Genomic DNA, 25,490 nt, shown 5'->3' on the forward strand with positions numbered 1-25,490 from the left:
AATACAACATTTTTTTATTAGTTTAATTTTGATGTGACATCTTTTTTTTTGGGGGGGGGGGGTGAATGTAAAATATTTTTATGCATTTTCAAGTAAACACAGTGAAATCGCTCCCAGCTTCTAACCGGCTCACAAGTAAGAGTCTGCATGCTTCACATGCTGGAAAATATCCAAAATTTTACAATATATATGTAAGACAAGAATACACAGAAACACTACAAACATGTCAACAATAAAAAAATAACAAGGAAAAAGTCATTTTTCTCAACATCCAAGAGGAGCAGGTGCAAAAAAATACAAAGCCAGAAGAATAAGGTACACGACCACCAGAGCCGTTCCTGTTCAACGAAAAACAATAGTTATTAATAACTATTTTATGTAACAATGCAGCCTGAACTAACTGTACTTGCCTAAACCAACTGCATTACATTTAATGATGCTATTAACAGTCTTAAGCTCAAGAAAAATTCACAAAAAAAACTGATACACGTTAGTTGATACATTATACCTTAAATTTATATTATTATTTTATTAGCCCACACACACATTTTATGTTATCAAACCTATATGACTTTCCTCAATGGAATACAAAGAAGTTATTTATAGTAGAATGTCTAAGCTTTTCTTTTCATACAATGAAAGTAAATTGTTCCTTACATAAAGCTATAGTACAGTTACAGGAGGGTGTGTAAATGATGTACAAACCAATAATACTAATAACACTTACCCTGGAAGTAGTCTGACTTTCCATCCATAAATATGTAGTTGACCAGAATAACACTGAAGATGCTTGCCCAGAGGTGTAAATCACTGAATATGAGAACGAATCCAACATCCTTGGGAAAAACAGAAAGAACTTGTGTCACACTGCAGAACTGAGTAAGTGAAACAACTATTAATTTTTTTTGAGTGTGACTTACATAAAAAGCATTGAACAAGATCAGTAGCGGTATCTGTAACATGCACACCTGAACGGCAATACAGCTCCCCACTTCCAGGCTACAAGATAACAGATACCCATATTAAAGCCACATCCAGATTACATAGTGGAAATGCACAGTGAAATGCACATCTATTTTAACACCAAATGATTGTAACCTGAGGCTGATGTTGTTCTGAAGAGCAAACTGGATCCCATTGACTATCTCAGGAAGCTCGGGAACCATAGCCAATACAGTAACTCCAATAAAATACTGCAATATTTATAATGAGTGAATATTCTAGATTAAATACAGAGCAGGAATAGGGACTGTACATAGGAGATATTTAATTTAATTTGTAAAATAAAAATAAAATGGGAAAAACATTCATTTTATAAATAAAATACCTTTAGAAATTATTTTATAATTTATATTTTTATATATATATATATATATATATATATATATATATATATATATATATATATATATATATATATATATATATTATAATTTAAAAAAATAAAGAATAAAATAAAAATGTACCTGTGAGACACTGGAGTTGGAGATGATGGGTTTGATGTGCTCTGTGCTGAGATCAGCGCAAGCTGCCATCATTACTGTAGCCAATATGAGCACCACAAGAGCTCTCGCTCTAGACCAGTGAACCACCGCGCCATGGTCACTAACAACTAACACAAACAGAACAATTCATACATTCAACTAAACAACATTCAACCAGAATGGTGTAATCCAAAAGCAAATCCACTAATACGCACCATGACAGTGGGCATCACTGATGTGGATATCATAAATATGCGAATGAGTCTTAAGGGTGAAGATCAGACCAATCAGATATGCAGAAGGCAACAGGACAGAGATTGTGTACACTAAAGGCCTGAAAACAAAGACATCATTTAGACATTTAAAAGGTCTTTATGTAGTAAAACAAATGCGTTTAGATACTCACTCGATATGACTCAAAAAAAGAGGTCGGTTGTTTTCGCTCTGTAGGAAAACATCATGGCAATATATTTAACTACTGTGCTTTGCATCATTAAAATATGTTTGAATGACATGAATTTTATTAAGTAAACAACATACCAGGTCATAATGGCAGTTGTTACATAAGAAGGGCTTTGTGGTGTTACCAGGCGAGTTGTTACAGCCCTCACATATAAAGTTTCCATAAGCCTTTGAAAACAGCGTGGGAGCGAAAACACCTGTGGTCAGACAGAGGTGAAAGGTCAAATATAATTCATTCTACTTAACGCAGTGAATTGTTTAGCCCTCTCACCTCCTATTGATATAAAGAGCAGAGCTGAGCTGACTCCCGCCGACCTGCTGTTGAACCGCTGCTCTCGGTGTTTGCAGCCGCCGATGATCATACAGATGCCCTAAAACACACTCACACAGAATGCAGCTGTTAGAGGAAATGTTATAATGTACAACATGTACTGTACGAGTGGCGGTTTTTAGAGAGTGTGAGGAAGCAGCAGCAGAAGCACAGGAACACACACACACACACACACACACACACACAGGCTCTCACAGGTATGAAGAGGATGCAGCCCAGCAGTGTGCCGGTCAGAGCAGATTTGACGATCTCTGCGTAGCACTTGCTTCCTGCGCGATGACCCTGCAGCAGAGCTGTGATGTAGAAGGCCATCTCCGTGATCGAGCCGAACGTGGCGTTTACTACCGCTCCCACTGCAAAGTTACTCTGTGCGGAAATACTACAGGGAAAAAAAGCTCAAAAGTAAAATTCAGCTTTCTTTTTAATCAATTATTTTAAATAATTTTTAGTAAAAGGTAGTAAGAGAAGTAATATAAATTATAAAAAGGATTTTTAATGTTACCTTGCTATCCCCATCCCAATGTAGTAAGACAATGGGATAATAGAGCTCACTGCTGTGGCAAACTTTGCCTCTGAGCTCACATAATAATCCTCTTTGTCTATATAGCCGATCACCAGAGTGATAATGACCAGAGGCAACAGATCTGAATAAAGTTTTTTAAAGATCTTACCATGACAATAAGTGGTGCATATCAATAATAAAATAAAGCTAGCAAAATGTATTTATCAAAAGGTACCAATTGTACATGTTATTTATACACCCCAAAAAAAATTGTAGAAGCATTTTCACTCAGTTTCACAAGTACAAAGAAATGGCAATTTAAAAAAAATAAATGCAAAATATCTGAAGGCGGAAAAAACTAAAAATAGTATTTACTCCAATCATTTTAGTGTACCATTTATTAAGTATATATTTATTTACTTTTTACTATGTATTATTCTTACACATCTTTTTATATTTTCATGATTATTTTCTCCTTGATTTTATCATTATTTTTTCCCACCCTGTATATTTCACAAAATGTAAATAAATCAGAAATAAAAAAAGATACCATTTTATGTAAGCGAGTTTTATAAACCCCCATTATAAAGGATACTGACAGCAAACACATTGATCCCATCCACAGTAAATTTGTAGTAGTACCAGTTAAAGGCACGGTAACAGCACAGCAGAACTCTGGTCTCACAACCTTGTGGCTAAAAGAAAAAAAAGGAAAAAAAATTAAAACATTGCAACCATTAGTACAAAACATTAAATCTACTAATGTAAAGAGCAGAATAATGCTTACTTTTTTCACAGTCCGGATTATGACCTCCTCTGGTGGCATAAGCAGGATGATGCTCAAGGTCCTGACGTTCATCTTTGACACCGGGATGGTGAAAACCAGCATCCAGGACAGGAAGATAGCCAGGAAATGAACCACAGCCAGCAGGGGGTATCCCAACACCAGCCAAACATACGTACTCAGCCGACACTAGAAAGAAAACATCAAGATATCCATTTAGGAATTCAAATTGTAGTCTTACCCCTCATTGGTCTTCAAACAAGAAACCTTCTGGTTAACAAACCTCAACTTGCTAAACCTCAAGAATGATTTACAGGCCTATCAGCTTAATAAACAGCTCAAAACTGAAAGTCTCACCCAGTAACGAGTCTGTTTTGGAGGCAGCGCAGTCAAAGGGATTTCTGCGGTGACCGCAGGAGCGGAGCGCAGCAGAGGTGTAGACTCTTTCACCTCTGAAGACTCCTTTCTCTCATCCACCTCCGGAATGGCCTCACAATGTGGGAATTTGATACAACATTTCTTCACCAGGCTGATGCTCTGAAAAAAGAATTTAAAAACGTGCAGTCAGCCGAGAGAATTCACATTCGGATTTAGAATCAGTGACACTGAAGTCTTGGAAGTCAAAATTGATTTAAACGTGGAAAACCGCAGAGTTTGGAATGAATGTCATGTGCCCTGCTGCAGGCATTAAGAGAAACTTATCTAACTAGGCTTTTCAGATCGATTCAACAGTGTGACAGAATAAAAAAAGAAAAGAAAAAATACAGTACATGAATAGGCTACCGGTATACGTTTATGGGAAGTTCTGCGGATTTTTCACTTACTTTCTGTAATGCCTTTCCAAATGGCCATAAGAAATAACCTGACAGCTTCAAACAGAGCTTTCCTATCATGAAATATGATTAGAATAAATTAGAATAAAGTGCAACTGGAATGGACTATTAATAAGAACTAGTTTACAAAAGAACCCTGACATACCATATGGGATCCCTGCAATGGTGCAAAACATCAGCAGACTAACCAAGAAGTAAAATAAGGAGATCCACCAGCCAAAGAGCAACACATAGATCACATTCCCAACAGAGACCAGTGATCCTAGGGAGTAGAAACATCACAGTTAACAAACACACTATAATTTAAAAGTTAAAAAATATATAAATGTATATTAAAAGTCAAAATATAAAAACCACACACATATACATATATATATATATATACACATACAGCGATTTTGGGGATTTATCTAATTTTCTCATTCATTTTTTTCTAACCTGAATGGTGTTTGATATAGTTGAGGTCAGAATAGAGCTCTTTAACTACATCAGACCTGTCTTCAATGGGTCGTTCGGTTACATGACTCTTCCATTTCCTGAAACCAAACTGGAATGCATACATACATACATAAACAAATCATTTGAAACAGTTCCTGCAGTTATTCCAAGGATTTTCACTCTCACTCTGGAAAAATCTCTGACTGTTAAAACGGGAATATTTAATAAGCGCTCATATTTACACACCCTGTAGTTGTTGGCAAGTTTATGTGCCTCCACCTCGTTTTCTGCGCGGATGGTGGTTCTGATGCTCGCTTCCTGCCAGACATCATCTGTGCACCGTGAATGCCCTGAAGAAAAAAAAGAACAAAAAGAGAAATCATTTTTTGGAGAAAGGTCTACAGTAATTCTTTGGAATAAAAATGGTGATTGCTTGTTCTTTCAAGGGCAAATTTCATAGCTAATATTTCTTGCATATAATTTGCACAAATAATATCTTCACACATTTTGCAGAGTATTGAAGCTGTATAAGAAAAGATGCATAACAAAAATCTTAATCTCAAGCATATTTTGCTCAATTTTGGGGGGGGGACATTATTAGAAAAGAGAAAAAAAAACTATATGATATATATATATATATATATATATATATATATATATATATATATATATATATATATATATATATATATATATATATATATATATATAAACTTCTATACAGTAAATATAGAAATAGTTAGAAAGTTATTTGACTTGCTTTATATTATGAACATTTTAAAAATGCTGTAATTTCCTAACCCTTTTCATTGTCATTTTTAGATAATTTAGATACTATCAGCTATTAATATTAATTTATATTATTCTGAATAATTTGAATCAAACTAATTCAAATTATTAATAATAATAAATGTAAGTGTGTGTGTGTGTATGTATATATATTTTTTTTACGAAATTAACCTGTATTTTTGGTTACTATATATAACCCTGAAACTTTTTTTTTTTTTTACTATTTTTGACTTATGAACTAGTAGACAGGCTATAGGAAGACACTCACTCTGTGCAGAGAGGCATTTTGGAGTGTAGTGTCCAAGGTACTGGGAGGTGCAGGGGGAAGGAGTGTCTGGGATCTCAAGATATGCTCCAGCTACACACAATCTGTCACACTGGGAGCTACAGCGGCGGCTTCTGGGGTCATGGTCCCAGAAGGGCTCTAAAGGTCATACAGAGAAAGAAAGAAATGTCTCGGCAGATTAAGAGGTTTCTCATGGTCATCTGATGACTAGGTGGAGTCCCCAACCAGTCAGTCTGGAACTAACGAAAGACTCCTGATGGTCACAAGAACATCAGTTTCTCACAGAACATCAGTGAATTAACTGTGTCTTATTGCACTGCTAATTGATATCATGGCATGAGATCATCAAAAAAATCCAAGCAATAAAAATAATTAAACCACAGACAAATAGTACCATATTTCAAAATAAGCCAAATGTTCCTATGAGCATGAATTAATTGTTATATTTAAAACGCTTGTATATATTTTAGAGGTCAAAGATCACAATACTACATGATTCCAACAGAAAAAGGCACAATGTCTTTAAAACAATAAATAAAAACAAATTGAAAAAGCAAATAATTTTTTTTTTGTTAGATCTAAGCAATGTATTGATAATAGAAGTATGGAAAAGGCCTTTAAATTTGTGACAGAGTAAAAACAAGTAAATACTTAAATATTTCCTTTTTGTTTTTTTGCATATCACTTATGTTTTTAACTTTGTATTTGCAGTAGAATAAAAAAAAACATTAATCAATGCCGTTGGTAGAACCAGTGAAATCAGTCTCTCCTTACAGGTGTCACACGTTCCCAAAATCCCACTACACATCTGAGTAATTTCTTATTTGTCACCATTCACTTAAACGACTAACTGATGTGAAAGTGTCTTTAATTTAGAGTAAAAAATAAAGAAATTAAATAATTTCTATAGATTAGGAGAATCACCGGAACCAAAACAAACAAAGCAGACAAGCAAAGAAAATATATTAAAACAGTTCTCATTACTGCACAATTAGACTAAAGTCTCTTTGAGCTTCTGAATAACTTTAAGAAGATTGTAATACTCGCCTGAGCCCTCAGTGGACCGTCGCCTGCGACTCTCTACATCAGTGGACATGCTGTGTTTGGTGTGCGCCATCCTGCTACAATCGCGCGCCACCACCACCAGCAGCTCTTCTGTAGTCAAGGCCTGTGCGCGCCGCCCACGCCTGCCGTGAACGCGCTTCTTAGCACTCACTTCATTAATTTGGAATCATTACTTTTTTTAAAAATTTTGTCAACAAGATTCCAGCTGAACCCACGACATACCAAGACTACTACTATTAACATTATTATTAATATAGTCATAGCAAAACAACATAAAGTCATAATATATAGATAAAAAAGTAAAAATTGCAGGAGTAAAATATGAGCAATTAAAGAATTGTGAGATTAAAGATGTTATTTTCCAAACAATATCTTTAATTTCATAATTCTGTAATTGATACAACTTTAATCTCGTTATTATATATTGGATTGGACGAAACATTTATTTAAGGTTACAACGTCAAGCCAGAAGGTGGCGACAAATTTTACTTGTCCTTACAAGTGAGTCGCTGAACCATTCACGCCATGATTCATTCGTCAACAAACGCCAGGTGTTGACAAGTCCGCCGTTTTCAACGGGCTACTTAAACATTCTTTTCGTGGGGTATTTTTCATGTCCACACGTTGTATATTCACAGTACAGACCAAAAGTTTGGAAACATTACTATTTTTAATTTTCATTGCTCATCAAGCCAGCATTTATTTGATCCAAAATACAGAAAAAATAGACATATTGTGAAATATTATTACAACTTAAAATAATAGTTTTCTATTTGAATATACTTAAAAAATGTGATGCAAAGCTGAATTTTCAGCATCATACTCCAGCCTTCAGTGTCACATGTAACATCCAGTCTATCACATGATTCTTTTTTTTTAATTATTATTCATCAAAGTATCCTAAAAAAGTATCACATGTTCTGAAAAAATATTAAGAAGCAGTTCCAACTGTTTCCAACTTTGATAATGAATCATCATATTAGAATGATTTCTAAAGGATCATGTGATAATGATCCTAAAAATTCAGCTTTGCATCACAGAAATAAATGATAATTTAAAATATAATACATTTAAAAACAATTATTTTAAATTGTAATAATATATCACAATATTAATTTTTTTCTGTATTTTTGATCAAATAAATGCAGGCTTGATGAGCAGAAGAAACTTCTTTCAAAAACATTAAAAATAGTAATGTTTCCAAACTTTTGGTCTGTATATATATTATTATGTTTCTCTACAAAATAAAAAATTACTGTCACATTATTTTTATACTATACAGTAATGCTAAACATTATTTCCTTTTTTTATGCGTAATGAAAATAACCTGGAAGCATTCAACATAATCTGAATCCTTTAGGTTTCAGTACATTTTATTCATTAATGGTAGGTCAATATTAAAAATATATACAATGGAATGGCAGGAAAATAGCAAACATCATTAACACACATGAAAATACTAAAATAAAATACTACTGATAAGGACAGACCGGCTCTTATGAGGGAATAACAGCAACGGTGATGGGAAAAAAGGATACATTCTTGAAGGACAGCAAAAAAAATGCTGCACAGCTGCTTTGTTTGTTAATAATGACACAGATATTAACAACGCTCTAAGAAAATTTTAAAACGAAAAATAATAAAATGTGTAAATAACCTTAACATTTAAAAATAAATTCACACCGAGAAGCAAATCCATGTGTATGAAACAAAAATCACTACAATGGGCGTAAGCAACAAAAATGTGATCTGAAGTATGTACAGTTTAAAATAATATACAATAAAACTGGTGAAAAAAAAACAATAGGACTATAAAATATAAAAATAGTTTTTGTAATAGCGCTGTACAGAAATAATTGTCAATGGAAACAGAATCTTACATAATCATGGCCATTTTCAACTATAGTTTTTAAACAAAAGCAATGCCCTTTATATTCTCTTTTTCTCTTTGAATGAGAGAGGTGGACTTGTTTGTAATTGCACCAGGCAATTTTTTTTTACCAAGACTTTTGTAAGTTCATTCTCAAGGTGTGGCCAAGAAAGTTTAATTGTGAGATTTTTCAACTGATTTAGTACAGATTGTGTTTTTTGTTTGTAAAATTTTTCATACCAAATGTCATATAATGGCCTGTAGGCCCACTATGAAAAAACTATGAAGTTATTATGAAGGACTATGAAGTTACTCAATATTAATTTATACTATCCCAGTTTAATATGTAGGGGCAACTTTAAATAAGCCATCTGTACACTGTTTCATACACTGTATGTTTATTTGAGCATGTTGACTCTTAGACTAACCAATGGCTGACAGGAAAACCTGTTCGAAAACAGTAAATATTCTTACCAAATTTGGACCAGATGATCATTGAGAGGAGTGAATGAAGTGACTGAATATTTTTTTGGGCTCCATTCAATATAATAACGACACTGACACAATAGTTCAACCAAAAATGAAAATTCTGTCATTTGTTACTCACCCTCATGTTGTTTTAAACCCGTAAGACCTTCGTTCAAATGCAAAACACTTAAGATATTTTTGATGAAATCCGAGAGCTTTCTGACCCTGCATAGACAGCAAAGCAAAACCATGTTCAGGGTCCAGAAAGGTAGTAAGCACATCTTTAAAATAATAAATGTGGTATCAGTTTTTCAGCCTTAGTTTTAGCTAAAGCTACGAGAATACTTTTTGTGTGCAAAGAAAACAAAAATAACAACTTCAACAGATATTTTATAATCTTAGGCTATGTTTACACTAGTACATTTCAATTTTAAATCAGTATTAAAAAATTAAAATGATCCTTGTCAACACTGGCGTTCTTACTGCGTTTCAGAAACTATCTCTGTCTACACTACACAACCGAAAATATATGTCACATGACCATTCATGCAGACACAACCATAAGATAGTATGGTTAATATAACTATATGATATGATAATATAACCATAGTCTGTGTGCTTGGAGCGGTCGAATTGGGAATCTATCTACTTATATATTCATATGTGTACAACAATGAGCATGATATTTTTTACACGGTCGTCAAGGATATGCAGAGAGGATTTGGGCAACCACACCATCATTTTCAAAAGTCTCCATTTTGCTCCATTTACACTGAAACGCAACCCCAAAGTTTTCAAACTAAAACAGGATCTGCAGCATTTTCAAAATTCTCAGTTTTTGAGTAGCATAAATGACTGACGTAACCGTAGCAAAAGTTATCCGTTTTAAATTGAAAAGGCACTAGCATAAACGTAGCCTTAGGTGCTGTCAGAATATTCATTTTTGGGCAAACTATCCTTTTGAGATTAAGTTAACAATGTTGACCCAAAATTGGATTAGTGCTTTAATCTCTTGAAAACAAACTTGGTAACCTTCATCAGTATCATGATCTGAAGGCAAATACCAAATTTGGTGACAGCGCCACCTACAGGTCAAGAGATTATTTGAACAAAGCAACATATTCAAATACGCGAACAGAGCAACGCTGGCTCAGGTAATGGCATGTCTTCTGGATGGGTCTATCTTTTTTATTGAAAGACTGGAAAACCTGGAAAAAAAATGTATGATTCTGTTTGGTAACTCCAGTGCTGCAGAAATTACACAATTCCTCTTTAAGCTAAGATCCCAATAATGTGGCATTTTTGAATAAAGCCCCCTTAAACACTAACCTGTTTCCAAACCAAGAAAGGGAATTATGTAAATCAAAATTATGTCATATTAGCTCAGCTAGCAAACTGAACACCACATGTAGGATGTTACAAAATCCATGTCGAAGGCACAAATGTCTTTATGACTCTTTAATAATGTTTAATAAATCCAGTTCATAATTCATATTTTCATGAGAGTTCCATAAAAAAGTATTATCCTTTAGACAAGCAGAGCCAGCACAGCAGTTCAAAACCACTTCTGCTCCAAGTTCATTGTTCAGCATGAGTATCCAGCACCTTTCACTGCACAAACATCTACTAAAATTTAAAAATCTGAGTCAGCATCCAATAGCTCAGCCTCCATAAGATTGGTTCTGGAGTGTATTGGTACACCCCTCCTACCATCGACCCGTGGCACAACTGCAGTCCTGCCAGAATCCATCGCGGAAGCCTCCTGCCCAAGGTACCGGAAAACCCCATTTGGTTGCCATGATGACTGCTGGAAGCCGCCCAAACCATCTTGCATGCTATCTCGTAGAGTCAGGGGATTAACAAGGGGGAGGTTGGAGGGTTTATTGTGTAAGTATCCCAAACCACCATACCTCTCCTGATAAGGAAGAGGACACGAAGGCCTGAATTCTGGGAATGCTCCAGGTAGCATATCCCGTTCCTCCTGCTGCTGTCGCTGCTGCTCCCGAAGGTTAGCCACCAGACTCCGGTGACCTGGAAGCTTTGGGAGACGGGGGACTGAGCTGGGACCAAACTCTCTTCGGTGGTAGGCAGGATTCCCTTCGTCTACTGCAGGACCTGTTGGCCGTATTTCCTTCCTTCTCTTTTTCTTCTTCTTTCTTTTCATCATTTCAGGAGAAATTTCTGCTTCAACCATCCAAAGTTTGTTTCTTTCCTCTGGAGGCGGAACTGTAGGGAATAATGCATTCATTTTTTATAGTAAATAATTTATTGTTATTCATATTGTTTTGTTTAATTAAAAAAACAGCTACTACTGGTCACTGGTTAAAGTTAACTATTGAATATATATCAATGAATTGTTATTTAAGAACTAGAGCACTAACCAGGTGTTCCAGTGGGCGTCACAGAGATATCCTGTGGTAAAATTGCCCCTCTTCTAGCCACCATCTTGGTCACATGTTGGGCCCATGCAGAAGACATTTCAATTGATGGCTCATTCAGGTCAAAGTTGATACCCGCTGTACAAATGGTTAAAAAATTGAATGTTGTTGATTTATGACTAAAATACAGAAGCAAAACACTTTTACATTTTTGACTGATTGACTAGCTTTGAGGTCATCTATGTGCCAGTGTGCTCCTAAAAATGTAGAAAATGATCTTTAGAATATATGAGGAGGTGCTTACCCACAGGTCCCTCATGAGAAACGGTGTGCATGCTGAAGGACAGCTCTTTTTCTGGATCCTTCTGCAGTTCTTTTCTCTTTGAGAATGCCTTGGCAATCATTTTACTCTTCTTAATGCGTTTCGGCTCATCATCACTTCGGCCAATGATTCTTGGATGGAGAGAAAATGGTTCACATTAGAATTTTTAATTTATTAAAACACAAAATATTACATAATCTCAATAAAAATGTATATTAAATGCATATTATGTTTTACTTATATTTTTTATAAAATGTATAACATTTTTAAATTAGTGAAACATATTTGTCTCTGTATGTGTGTTAGCTACCTGAACCAGGTGCGTTTCCAGATAAGGATGGTGGCCTTCGTCCAAACCCATGTGCTCATTGCGACGCCTGTGCCGAACATTGAGAAGAGGTTGATCTTCTCCACCAGCAGACTAGGTCTGTTCTTGATGGCACACTCTGGGATCGGCTTGTTAGTCTGGTGAGCAATGGTGACATTCGCCTCACATCTGTATTCAAAACCAGATTTGTTACATGACAGCATTAGTAACCCTCTACATTATCACAACCATAAAACAATATTAGGGGTGCATGGTGAATATCGGCCGATAATTGATGGGCATCTCGTCAGTAAAGCCGGCTCTCAGATGGAATTTACAGCAGATTAGAGAACTGGCTTTATTGATGAGATGCGCATTAATTTTCGGCCGATATTTATTGTGCACCCCTAAAAAATATTTGGTGGACAAGGTAACACATTTTATAGAAACATGTCTATAAAATGCTACTTTGTCAAGAAATGCTAGATGATAGAAAAAAAAGACTCACAGTACATATTCCCTGAAGCTTTTTTCCCACTCAGCTTGGTTGAAAAAGTCATAGAAATGGCAGCCAAACGTAATTAAAACAAAACCAAAGGCCAAGAATCCAAATATGCCTGAGAAATGGGGAAAAAATGGAATTTGCTCATTCTTGTAAATTAAGTCACTGATTCACAGAATTTACATCAAAAGGTGAAGAATCTCTAAAAATATTATTCGCAAGTAAACTATATTATGTATAGTGGATATCTTTATATGTACAATGCATTGTTTGTGGAGAAAATTTACTCTATTCACATATGCACAGACACTTCTTGTGTTACATTGTTTGTGGAGAATGTTATTATATTAAAAGTATTTCTATTAAATATATGTTATAATAAAATAGCATAATATTATTGCGACAGCTGCAGTGTACTTACTGTACACCTTTATTACTGACATTTGTACTTTCATATGGGTTGTATTTTAAATGAACATTTGGGGTAGTTATCATTTTGTTCTTAATGAAAGCTGTTCAAGCAGTATAATATGCAAAAAATATAAACAGGAATCTGAAACTTACCAAGCCTCAGCATTGTTTCATTGATTTTACTAGCAGCTTTTTCACTGAGCAGTCCCGGATGGTTACTTTTAATGGAAAACAATGTCATAACCCCTAGAAAACAATCCACACTGATGAAACCCTGTCTTTATGCCATGTGCAACTGTCAAACAAATTGAAAATATATCTCTCACCTCTTATTAGGAAATAGCCGCCAACAACAAGGACCACCCCGATAGGAGCCAGAACAAACCCTGCACGGTATCTGTAGTTCTTATAGCCAACAAAGCAAATGCCACTAACCGAATCTCCATCCACCTGTGGAATATTTCATAGAGTCAAAATGAAGCACTCTGAATATGCTGATATTAACCATAAAAAAAAAAAAAAAAAACAACAACAAAAAATAAAATAACAAGTGCAGCCTCACCTCTGCAATGGCCAATATAGCAACTGTCAGAATGAAAGGAACAGACCATGTGACCAGGTGAAAATATGATGTTTTTCCAAAGAGAGGCTGATGGGTGGTTCCCAGGGCTTTGAACGATGTGTGCCAGGCATAAGTGAGCATAACAAACCAAATGACTCCAGACATTAGCGAATAATACACAATGACGAAGATAATCACGCACGACAGCGTCTCGGTGGATCTAGAGAAAAATAAACCATGGAAAAGGGTCATTACTCATACTATTTCATTTGAAATATTCTCCTGTAAGTCATAATTATATTATTATTATTGTTCAGTCCAGTTACATTTTTGGCTATCAAATGTTCCTGACAGTCAATATTTGTAATGTGCAGCATAACTCTAATTTAATGAAATCCGACCTGTGGATTTTCCACTGGCTTCATACTTACGACGGCTCTCCAAGCCGCATAGTGTCGTCGCTTTTGCACACAATCTCTTTGCGGGCTCCATCCATGAACTGAGCGAGCCATCCAATACTTCCGATAAAGAAACATGCGTTGACGTAAAAGAGGATCACAGCGGGGTAACGGTTGGAATTCTTCCAGTCGGCGAGAAATGTGGCCTGTGGGAAATTGTAACCAGGAATAACATCCAAAATTAAAGACTGAAGCCCAAACCTGAGCTAGATTCTGTCAGAAATACTGCACACCAGAAAGTCTTGAGACTTTGAAAACCCCGTCTTCACCGGTTAACCTACCAGCGTAAAGAAGGTACATAGGAGAGTGATGGAGCCGAAGATGGCAATGTAGTTATGCATGTCCGAGTGCTCATCTTCCGTGAACAGTGGATTGTTGCACTGGATCCCACAACCTTCCACATCCTTGTACCAACTTGCCTGGATGTCGGTTTTGACCAGGGGAGCCTCACACTGTCCTGAAGTGTTGAATTTGATCTTCTGGACCTCATTCTGAAGGTCAAAATTTGGTCACATCGTGTGTAATCCAGACCAAACTTTTTGGACGTATGCAAATGGGTGACTTACCTGGCAACCCTTAGGGAACTGCTCCTTGTTTTCACACTTGAGGAAGTTGGGCCAGCCCCTCTCCCGCTCCACAATACTGCAAGGTTTGCGTGTAGCTTGGCACAGGTGCTGGCTGGGCAGTTCGACCTTTCCATTTTCACATTTTGGCATGTAAACGGCACACAGCAATGGTTGAATGACGGCCCAGCAGCGAGGAGCATTTCTCAACCCTGAGCACAAGCGATTGGGAGATTGTCTGAGAAAATAGTGTCTAATTCTCATTGACTGTCTGGTTAACATCTGATAGTTTATCAAAGTAATATTTATAGAGTTAAATGAGGATATTTATAAAATTATCTGCATCTAGTGGATATTTAAAGCCTTGGTACAGTAGTTTTCTTTTTCGTATTTATAGGAAATGACCCATGGGCAATGGACTTTCAGGAACAATAAAGGAAACTTTGGGAATAAGGTTTGAATGGGAGAGGAAGGGGTTAAATTGCTCATTACGGGGCTGTTGTGAAAATTAAGAACATGATGGCATTGATGCAACTGTCATTTTAAAACTGTATCTTGTCATATAATTTATTATAATTAACTTTGTTTAATATGAATAACAAGATATTAAAGGCAAAAAAAATTATGTTCTTTTACTCCAACCAATTTGCATTTGAACTGCATTGCAAACATAATGCGTTAAGCAATATTCAACAATACAAAACTGACATACAATAAAAAAAAATGTTTGATATTAAATTGATTTTATTCAGACTAACAGTTACTACATTATTTAATTGTCTCTAAATGGGAACGTAGAAATAAAAATGCATTTATATGTATTACATAATAAAACAGTAACTTACCAGACCACATGGCTAATTTCTCATAGGCTTCCTCTTGAGTTTCTGAGTCTTCAGCCAGAATCAGAGACGTGTGCGTGTACGGCAAAGGTGAACCAAGGCACGTATTGTATTTTAATACTTCACAAGTTGTGGATTTCTTACAAAAGTCGTTGAATATCGTTTCATTTGGGTGCAAGATGACAGCCTGGGCGATTATAGAGGTTGCTGCCCAGATCCAAAGCATCCAAAAGCCTCCAACAATGGAGCAGAGGCGCTTGGAGGACATCTTGGAGACCCAACAATGTAGCGATGTTTCATCAAATGTTTCCAAACAAACCGTCGGTCTCCGCTCGTGCGCGATGCGCTTGAAGGTTTCAAACCAAGTCACAATTTGGGTATTTCCTAGATTCGCGATTCCACATTGTCTACATGTCTTTTCGTCCGATTCCAAAGTTTTTTATGCCTCCTTTCTCTCTCACATACTATTAAAAATCTCTTCATCGTACAAACGCGGTGCGTGAAAGCTGTAAACAAAAGTTGCGGTTTAAATTCCAGCACAAAGTTTACCCCAGCTGCGGTATTCGTTACTCTAAAGTTTGAAGAAACCAAATAGCGTTCACCATCCCCCACTTTTGTGATGGAGGAAAAAATGTTGCCTTGAAAAGTATGGGACTGGGACTGTAACTTGATCCTGGGGCTGCGCGCTCCGTCCCCCTCGAGCGCGCCCCCGCGTCCCCCAGTTTACAGCAAAGCCAGTGCGAGAAATGTTGTCAAAACTCATCTGCTCGTCAGACAGAGACCTGAGATCCAGTGATCCCAAAATGTCTTACACTTTCAGAGGAATCCGTTTTTCCCTGACTCTGGTATGCACAAGGAGGGGGTGCACATGCACACAAATAACAAAAACTTCTGTTCCCCTCCCATCCCCCTCATACTGGGGAAAAGCAATCCATGCCAGTCTACAGAATATTTACATGCTTCACTCATACCTGCCCTCATGTCTGATCTTATCGTGTTTACCCTCTGCATTCTGATATTTGCCTTTATTTCTTTTATATAAAAACACATTTTTCATAAAAAAAACACTGACTAAACTTTTTTTAATCTTATAAATTTGGCTTTTTCCCAATTTGTACTTTTATCTCAAAAAATGTTTTCTTTCATTTTAGCTATTACTTAGTATCTATTTTCTTCTTTATATATATATATATATATATATATATATATATATATATATATATATATATATATATATATGTGTGTGTGTGTGTGTGTGTGTGTGTGTGTGTGTGTGTGTGTGTGACTAGTATACAGTATATATTTAAAAAAATATATACAGTACATTTTGCCTTTAATGCTGCATAAGAAAAAAGTAATTCTTTGGTAAACCATATTAATGCCATAAATAGTCAATGTTTTATGTCATAGTTGTTACTTTATGTCAGAATTTCAATTTCAACTTTTCATTTATTTATTACTTAGTATCCCATAATTTAATTTTTTTAATCTCATAATTTACTTTTTGTATTTTTTTGAATCTCATAATTCAACATTCATTTTTATTACTTAATATCTCAAAATTTTTATTTCTGTATCTGTTGCAACTAAGTATCTCCTAAATTTGACTTTATGCCATGAATATGACTTGTGGTCTAATAATTTAAACTTTTTATGACTCCTATGTGCTAATTATGAACCCCTCCCCCCTTTGTGGTGGAAATGGGCTTCCATAGTGATAGGAGAGGAACAGGATGTTGGCAGTATACTATATACACAAATGTTATGATGGTAAAAGATCTGTACTGTCGTGTAATGAAGAACACAATCTACTGGATACACAACAATACATAAACACATAAAAAATAAATCCACAGTAATGGTGTCAGTTTGAATGAAACCTTGTGGCACGTTTTACATTGGCGAGAATCTTGTTATTGTATTTCATGACATGCGTTTATCTCATTTAATCATTCAAATCATTATTTTCATCTTATTCCCATGGGTACAATACAAAGCTACAATTTGTCTGGTTCCATGGAAACTAAGAGAAATTGTAAAGGGATGGGAATAAACTTTGTGTAGTTCAGTGTTTCAGATTTAGACAGCAGCACTTGTTGGTGTCGATGCGGTTGGTAAACTATGCTGCGTGCTCCCAACACAGGGCCTCCTTAAAAAGCCCGTCTAACATGGCTGCTGTAGAATGAGTCAGAGGGAGGCACAGACCGGGGACCACACACAAACACACTCCAGCTCTTAATGGGAGAGCCTGGCCCAAAACCTCTACCTCCCTCACCTTCTCTCACACACACGCACAGTCTATCTAATGCTTTCCTATACACTGACATAAAATCTTTCTGCATTGTTCTTGTATTTCAGTGTTTTTTTTACACTGGCGTTTAAACAACATTAACAAACTGAAGGTGTCTACCATACTGTCAAAAAAAGAGTTCGAAAAAAAAAGGCCTCATGAGTTACTGGCTCTCGGCTGTTCTCAGTATACACTTCACTCTTGGTTTCACTGCACCTGGTATGCATTTCCGACCATGTCTATGAATGCGTCTTTGTAATGTTAAATAAAAAAAACCCTGAGCATCCATGTACAACTCAGTAATACTCAGTTGTCAGATTCCAGCCTTGGAATATGTCCTGCAGGTGGATTATTTGAATAGAGAGGCTAATGAAATTTAGAAAAATTATGTTTTCTATATGTATTTATGTCTCCTTAACACCAAAATAATAATATTAATACCTACAAAGTTTCCTATGTTCAAATATGTATAAAATGTGTATTTTTAGTAATAATAATGTTATTAAAACAGAAAACCAGTTTCCTGTTGTTAGAATATAACAATGTATTAATTATTAAAGTATTGTTTTTTTGTTATATATATATATACATATTCATTAATAATAATAATAATAAGGAGAATTTATGTTTTTTTTTTGTTTTTTTTTTACTTTTTTATATAAAAAGGGATAATAAAAAGAACACAACTGAAACAGTAACATCCATTACTGTGTGTATCGATTGAGATCCACTCTGAACAGGATTTTGTACAATCAGAAGGACGACACTCACCACTGTCTGCGTATCAACAGCAAAGTAAACACTTGAATCTCTGGCCAACACAAGTATGTTGTGTTTGTTCAGACTATAAGCAGGTTTTTTTATGGCCATATTTAGTCCTTCCAGAAAGATCACAGCCAAATGGCATGGAGTGAGTTGATTAGTGAGCTATTTTATAATATAACCTTTAAATGTTTTGTGCATTTTAAAAATAGATTATTTGAAACAATACTTAAATAACATGGAAATTAAGAAGGACATATGACTGTACAGACTTGTTAAAGTGAATTATGATTCAAAATAAAATGGTGAATAAAAATACTTTCATTTCTATATAGATCTTCGATGTTCATAATATCTACCAACACAACTTTGTTTTAAAAAAAGTTTACACCGTCCTTTGCTAGGATCACAAACCTTAAAAATATTTTGTTCATAAAATACTTTTACAAAGTTTTATTGACCTCTTGATCTTTAGCTTGTCTTTTACACTATTCCTTAAAAAATATCATACAATTGACCTTACATATGAAAATGTGTCTTGGTTGCCTGTTCTTAAAGGGATAGTTCACCCAAAAATGAAAATTCTGTCATCATTTACCTTATGTTGTTCCAAACCTGTATGAGTTGGTTTCTTATGATGAACATAAAAGAAGATATTTTGAAGATGGCTGGTAATCAAACAGTTGGTGGTTGCCATTGACTTCCATAGTAGTATTTTTTTTCCTACTATGGAGAGGTTTGGAACGACATGAGGGTGAGTAAATGATGACAGAATTTTCATTTTTGGGTGAACTATCCCTTTAAGCCCAGTTCTCCTTATTCAGAATCCGGTTCATGTCAGTCACTTCAGGCAGCAATGAGTTCCTAAGCTTTCTATAAAAATGCATTTCGTTTTTTTCTCGACTGTTTCAGCTCCAGGGGTCTGAGCGATGTTGTTGGCTGTAATTTTGTAGTTTAATCTGATCCTGGATTTGATTAATAAGAATCTGAGAGAGGAGAATCCCAACCAACTGAAAAAGAGCAGAGATCAAGCTGTCAGTACAAATGAAATTCACTCATAGATGCTTAAAGTAAGTCTGTTTGCAATCGGATGACATCTAAGGTCACCCACAATGATATTTCGATTGTTTTAACACATCATTTTGAGCAGACTGCCTGCTTATTCCATGTCAAGAGGTACCTGTGGGATGGCCAGGCCCAGTGCAATACCCCCCAACAGAAACAGGTTACTGTGGATCCAGTTCACCAGTTTATCAATGCAGCCATTGGTGTTAATGAAGGAACTTGCTTCAAGATATTCCAGCTGCTGCACCCTATGACCACACATGGTATTTATAACATTCTGACAAAACAAGAAAAAAGGCAAAGTGGTATTAGGGGAAGGGAGAGTTAATATATTACTAAAATATTTACAAATATTACAGCATTATTAATTAGATTGAATATATTTAGAACATGATAATTAAATATTATAATATTGAACATATTTATTTAATTATTTAATTATATTTTAATACATTTCAAATATAATTTAGCACATATTTAAATATATGTGACCCTAGACCACAAAATCAAAGTCAGTAGCACGGGTATATTTGTAGCAATAGCCAACAATATAATGTACGGCATTGTTTATGCCGAAAATCTTTAGGATATTAAGTAAAGATCATGCTCTATGAAGATATTTTGTAAATTTGCTACCGTGAATATATATAAACTTAATTTGTGATTAGAAATACGCATTTCTAAGGACTTCATTCGACAACTTTAAAGGCGATTTTCTTAATATTTAGATTTTTTTGCACCCTCAGATTCCAGATTTTCCAATAGCCTTACATTAATGGAAAGCTTGTTTTAAGTTTCCATGTTATGTATAAATCTCAGTTTCATAAAACTACGCCTTATGACTGATTTTGTGGTCAAGGGTCGGATATTACATATATAATCAATTCTGAGCCTTTTCTCACCTCCTCATTGGAGAGCAGACAACAGGAGAAGGGCACAGAACAACGCTCTCTGCTCGGGTTCTCTTTTGAACAATTGAAGTACATGTTCTGAGACCAATCCATGTAGGAGATTCCCCCACAGCAGTTAAACTGTTCACATCATAAAACAAAGACATCATTATCAACTATTACCAACTGTTGTGATGTTTTATACATGTATACACAACCCTGACCTGTTTTTGTCCATAGTCGATGAAGTTCTGAAGATCTATGTCATCCCTGTAATGCTCGATGGCGTTGTCAATCATATCTGTTACTTTTCCACGTGCCTGTATCAATTTAATTGAAAACATTAGTATACATATATTAGAATTGTCATCTAATGTTAGTTCTTGTTAATCTTTGGTCATTTGTTGTTGTTCGACACATCAAACTGGTAAATGACAGACAGTAGAGGGAGCAATGTGTCAACTGAAATTCCAGATTTTGTGATTGTGGGTTTTGTTAAAGCATGCCCAGACTGTTTAAATAGTGTACTTATGCCTGTCTATACAAAGCCTACACAAAGACAGGAGGATTTAACAGTGCACTAAAATATACGATGCTGTAATCTGAAGAACTAAAGGTAAATCAAAAAAATTAAAGACACAGTTTAGAATTACAAGAGCATCGGCTACTTGAGTAAATACAACCCAAGTACACATTAACATATATATGTGGCATTGGTATTAGTATACTAATGTCATTCATGATGATTTTTTTACCTTGTCTGAGAAGAAAAAACCCAGAACACCAGCCACTAGCTGCAGCAGAAAGATGATAGTCAGGATGATGCAGAACTGCAAGGGAATTAGAGTTTGATATTAGGATTTGTTTGATGTTTTTTCAATTTCCATGTAAAATGTATCTTGTAAGAGCCAACTGTGTCCCGGACTAAAAATCTACATTTAGAAGGCACATTTGAGATACTTAAAATCACGAATGATACAAAACTGTGCTGTATTACCATCAAAAACATATTAAATGTCTGAAAAGCAGACAAGGAAATGGTCCTGTACCGATGTAACAAATCTGATCAGGCAGCTGGTTTTAGTACTGACCGTCTGCAGTAAGCATATGTTTTCCCTCAGAGAACCCACACAGCCACAGAATGTGATGAAGAACATGATAATGCCAACTATCATCAGTAACAGAGCAGGATCCACCGTCAGACAGGCCAGCGCTGTCTCTGTAAAGTAAAACAGATGTATCAGATAGATGGACAGCTTTTGCACTATGGCATTATCTATTATACAGTATATACACAATTTGATTTATAAAAGATGCACGGTATCTTGATAACCCCTATATTAACAGACGTCGTGGATTAAATGATAAATGCCAGACTTTCTATAAAAGCACTGGTTACTGAAAACTATTACATCTGCGTAATGCTCCTTTACAACCACCAGATGTCAGTATAAGTTACCGATGGTTGCCATGCTAAATCAGACTTTCTAAAACTTTGTCAAGTGAAAATCTTCGATGATACGGCTAAAACTTGAAGCAAACTACAAATCCTTTCTTTTATATTCATTAAAAAAAAGTTATATAAAGTAATATAAAATTTATAAGCTCCTTTTGCGTAGCTTGCTTGCTGCTTTTACACTTTGTTGTGGAAAAACTGTATATGCTAGCAGCATCACCATATAAAGTAGCCTCAACATCTAGGAAGAAAGCTACATAAATACAGATATCTTAGGTTATAAACTCTACTCTGCTGTCCAGTAGTCTTTTGAGTAAACACACTTACCATGTTTAACCGTCCTGGAATAAACTCCAATAGATATCAGGATCAGTGCGATTATCTGTGACACAGATAAACCGTGAGTGTGTGTTAAAACAGATGAAACACAGGATGATTCTAATGTGGTTTCTCTTCAGGGTGTGGCAGGAACAAATACTTATTCATTAGTTTTGCTAAATAGAAAAGGACTAAAGTGTGTAAATGGCTTGACTAAGAAAAGTAAAGACTCTTATTGTCTTTCTGGTCACTGTTTAGTGAGGGGCCTTTTGCACTTCCAACTGTATTGTGAAAAAAAACTGACCAAGGCCAAGAACTAAAAGAGTGGAGGATTTATGCAGTTTGTATGCACTTATATCAGCATCTGTGAAAGTTCATGAGAAGAAAAGAATACAGGAGACCATGATAACCACAAATTAACAAATATGCAATATGCTTTTGTTAATTTTCGTAAGGGAAAGGTTCATTCACTTTCTGTTTCTCACACAACAAAAGGTCCCAGTTTGTCTGACACAATGTAGCCCCTTTTACTGACAAAGCTATCAGGTTACTACGAAACTCCTATCGTTTTTTGAGAAATCAGTGTCTGTATTCTTAGACTGAGATCCCTTTAAAACTAGAAAAGATCCTATTTGTAACTTGAAGGAGCTATTTATACATTTAATAAAACATTTATTTATTAAATAACATTTACATAATAATTTGATCTGACTTTCATCCAATCCAATCCTGTTAAGCAAAAAATAGGGCTTTGCTATTATTTTATCATAACAATGTTATTGAAAACAATACATCCTCTTGCATCTTCATTTTTATTTTAGTCATCCCCTGCAGCAATCATTTATTCAAAATCTATTCATTATGTGCTCCCGCCTCCCCCAAAATACTTTCATATTATAAGAGTAAAGAAACAATCTCTATGATATGCCGATCCACTGAAAGTCGCGATTTGTACCACTAAAAGGAGCACATATGTGCACAGATCAACACTCTGAAACAAGATGGAATTTCTCTGTATTATACTACATTATTGTAAAAACTGAGTTCTTTTTGAGCCTTTGAGCATGAAATATCCTTAGGTATTTGCATGTGCATTTTTTGCACCAGCAGAATGCAATACACTAATATCTCAGTCAGATGTCCAGAAATTGTAGGGAGCTTAATAGTAATTTTTCTGCTTTTCTGCAAACAACTGACATAATAAAGCCTGTTTTAAATATTTTGGGTGTCTGATTCTCGCTCTGAAGAGGTTGTATTCATTTAGGTCTATTATTCAGTAAGTGCTACAGGGCAACAAATAAAGTAAGCACGGGCCCCCACTCATCCAAACACCCTCTGCTCTATCAGCATATGAATCAATGAGACCCCGCTGCTTAGCAACAGCCACAAGTTTCAAAAAGTTTGGGAAAGTAAACTGGCACTATCAAGAACTTCACAAAAGAGGGTTTTGTTGATGAGGTCTAATATGAACTCATTATTATTCTAGAAAGATCTTATTGCACAGCATGCCCAATTTATTGTGAAAATGCAGGCAGTTCTCCAGTGTTTCTCAGTCAAGATCAAACAGGTTAGGCTCCTGTTCTGTGTGTCATGAACTGTTCTGTGTTGTTTGAGGTATTCTGAGAATCTACCCTGTGGTGCACTTAAGACACCCACACTGGTGTTGAGGCATGCCTATGGCCATGGGTGATCTTTTTATTGTTTGTTCATATTAAACATCATGAAAGCAGGTTGCTCTTTATGAATACACAGGTCAAGCTGCTTTTAAATCTCTGTTAGACTAATTTGACCATCATTCAGTCTGAGCGTCAACTAAGTACACTGATTCTGTTTGTCTAAATGCAAAGCTTGCTTCGTGGTTTTGCATTAAAAATGAGGTAAAACATTAATAAGTAAATCACATCATGTGGAGGAGTTAAAAACAACTCTACATATGCAGTATTTAGTCTTTTTGTATATATATATATATATATATATATATATATATATATATATATAAACAGTGTGTGTGTGTGTGTGTGTGTGAGTGCATAGGATACTGTAATATAGTGTACATATTTAAAAAGAAAAGTGTTTGTGTCTACTAATATTATATATTCTACTAAACAAATATTTCAAAAACTTGAAAAATAAATGTATTCTTTATAAAATGTTTATAATATAATATAATATAATATATAATGAGAAACACTTACCCAAAATATCATGTTGAAGAAGAAAAGTAAATATTTCACCACTGGACTGACGAAAGTGAACTCCTCGTCGCTTTTCGTTTTTGACATGATCGAAGGTGTATGATGTGTCTCTCACCTACAAACCTTCATCCCTCACCTACCATTATCAATCTAGATTTCCATACTGCAGAATTAAATCATTCGCTCGGCTCTTTCTGAAACGTCTCGTCAAGTCTCTTCCTGATCACTGAACACCCTCGAGCGACTAAAATCACAGTCTGTCGCACTGAATCTGGGCTTGTGTCTTAAAGGGAATTTCCTGATTACCAGTCAGTGAACTCAGAGAAAGCCGAACACCCATCGCATGAAAGCTAGAAGCACCCGTGGGCGTTTACTTTCTTCTTTTCCACTATGCAAGTCACCTGTGATAGCCTCTGAGTCTTTTTTAAGGTGCGACCAAGCAAAACATACTCTTGTAAACATTATATGCTCAATGTATAAGAACTAGTTATCCTCTTATTGAATTTATATGGAGGTGCTGACCCCTCCTGGAGACCCCTCACAAGCCCACCTATATTTAAAATGAAGGTTCTTTTTTGGAATTTGCGGTTCCATGAAGAACCTTTAACATCCATACGAATATTTGCATTGCATAAAATGATTTTTATAGTTAAAAAAAGCCACATATTATTGAAATTCTATTCACACTGAGAAGAAATGGTTCTTCTGGAGCTGAAATGGGACAGAACAAGTTTCATGATATCCTCTCTGCTCAACAATTGCACAATACATTGTAATCAGTATTGCAATACCATATTTCTGTGCAATAAATTCAATGGGCTTGTACAGCTATCCTATAAATAGCATTTCAAAACTCC

At 35.4% G+C, this 25,490-nt stretch overlaps 3 protein-coding genes across 3 annotated transcripts; all 3 read right to left on the reverse strand.

The window, feature by feature from the left end:
• Positions 1-50: 50 nt before the first annotated feature.
• LOC113060606 (low affinity vacuolar monovalent cation/H(+) antiporter-like) lies at positions 51-7,085 on the reverse strand. Its single transcript, XM_026229671.1, has 20 exons — positions 6,957-7,085; positions 5,892-6,047; positions 5,081-5,184; positions 4,835-4,943; positions 4,542-4,658; positions 4,388-4,449; positions 3,921-4,100; positions 3,567-3,752; positions 3,375-3,474; positions 2,780-2,921; positions 2,473-2,656; positions 2,218-2,317; positions 2,025-2,143; positions 1,891-1,928; positions 1,700-1,818; positions 1,467-1,612; positions 1,099-1,193; positions 921-999; positions 728-836; positions 51-338 (listed from the first exon to the last, which is right to left on the reverse strand). The coding sequence occupies exons 1-20, from the start codon at positions 7,024-7,026 to the stop codon at positions 265-267; spliced, it is 2,289 nt and encodes a 762-aa protein (XP_026085456.1). The 5' UTR covers positions 7,027-7,085; the 3' UTR covers positions 51-264.
• Positions 7,086-8,981: 1,896 nt separating this feature from the next.
• Positions 8,982-16,513, reverse strand: LOC113060624 (smoothened homolog). Its single transcript, XM_026229704.1, has 12 exons — positions 15,661-16,513; positions 14,819-15,027; positions 14,534-14,743; positions 14,226-14,398; positions 13,795-14,014; positions 13,559-13,682; positions 13,386-13,478; positions 12,828-12,936; positions 12,323-12,508; positions 11,995-12,143; positions 11,694-11,828; positions 8,982-11,538 (listed from the first exon to the last, which is right to left on the reverse strand). Exons 1-12 carry the CDS (start codon positions 15,923-15,925, stop codon positions 10,946-10,948), a joined length of 2,466 nt encoding a protein of 821 aa, XP_026085489.1. The 5' UTR covers positions 15,926-16,513; the 3' UTR covers positions 8,982-10,945.
• A 3,095-nt stretch (positions 16,514-19,608) lies between these two features.
• Positions 19,609-25,156, reverse strand: LOC113060632 (tetraspanin-33). The gene is made up of 8 exons (XM_026229717.1): positions 24,634-25,156; positions 22,448-22,502; positions 21,756-21,883; positions 21,420-21,494; positions 20,889-20,984; positions 20,677-20,805; positions 19,890-20,051; positions 19,609-19,719 (listed from the first exon to the last, which is right to left on the reverse strand). The coding sequence occupies exons 1-8, from the start codon at positions 24,718-24,720 to the stop codon at positions 19,618-19,620; spliced, it is 834 nt and encodes a 277-aa protein (XP_026085502.1). The 5' UTR covers positions 24,721-25,156; the 3' UTR covers positions 19,609-19,617.
• Positions 25,157-25,490: the final 334 nt, after the last annotated feature.

This window comes from Carassius auratus, chromosome 4, assembly GCF_003368295.1.
Source record: "Carassius auratus strain Wakin chromosome 4, ASM336829v1, whole genome shotgun sequence".
NCBI classification, from domain to species: Eukaryota; Metazoa; Chordata; class Actinopteri; order Cypriniformes; family Cyprinidae; genus Carassius; species Carassius auratus.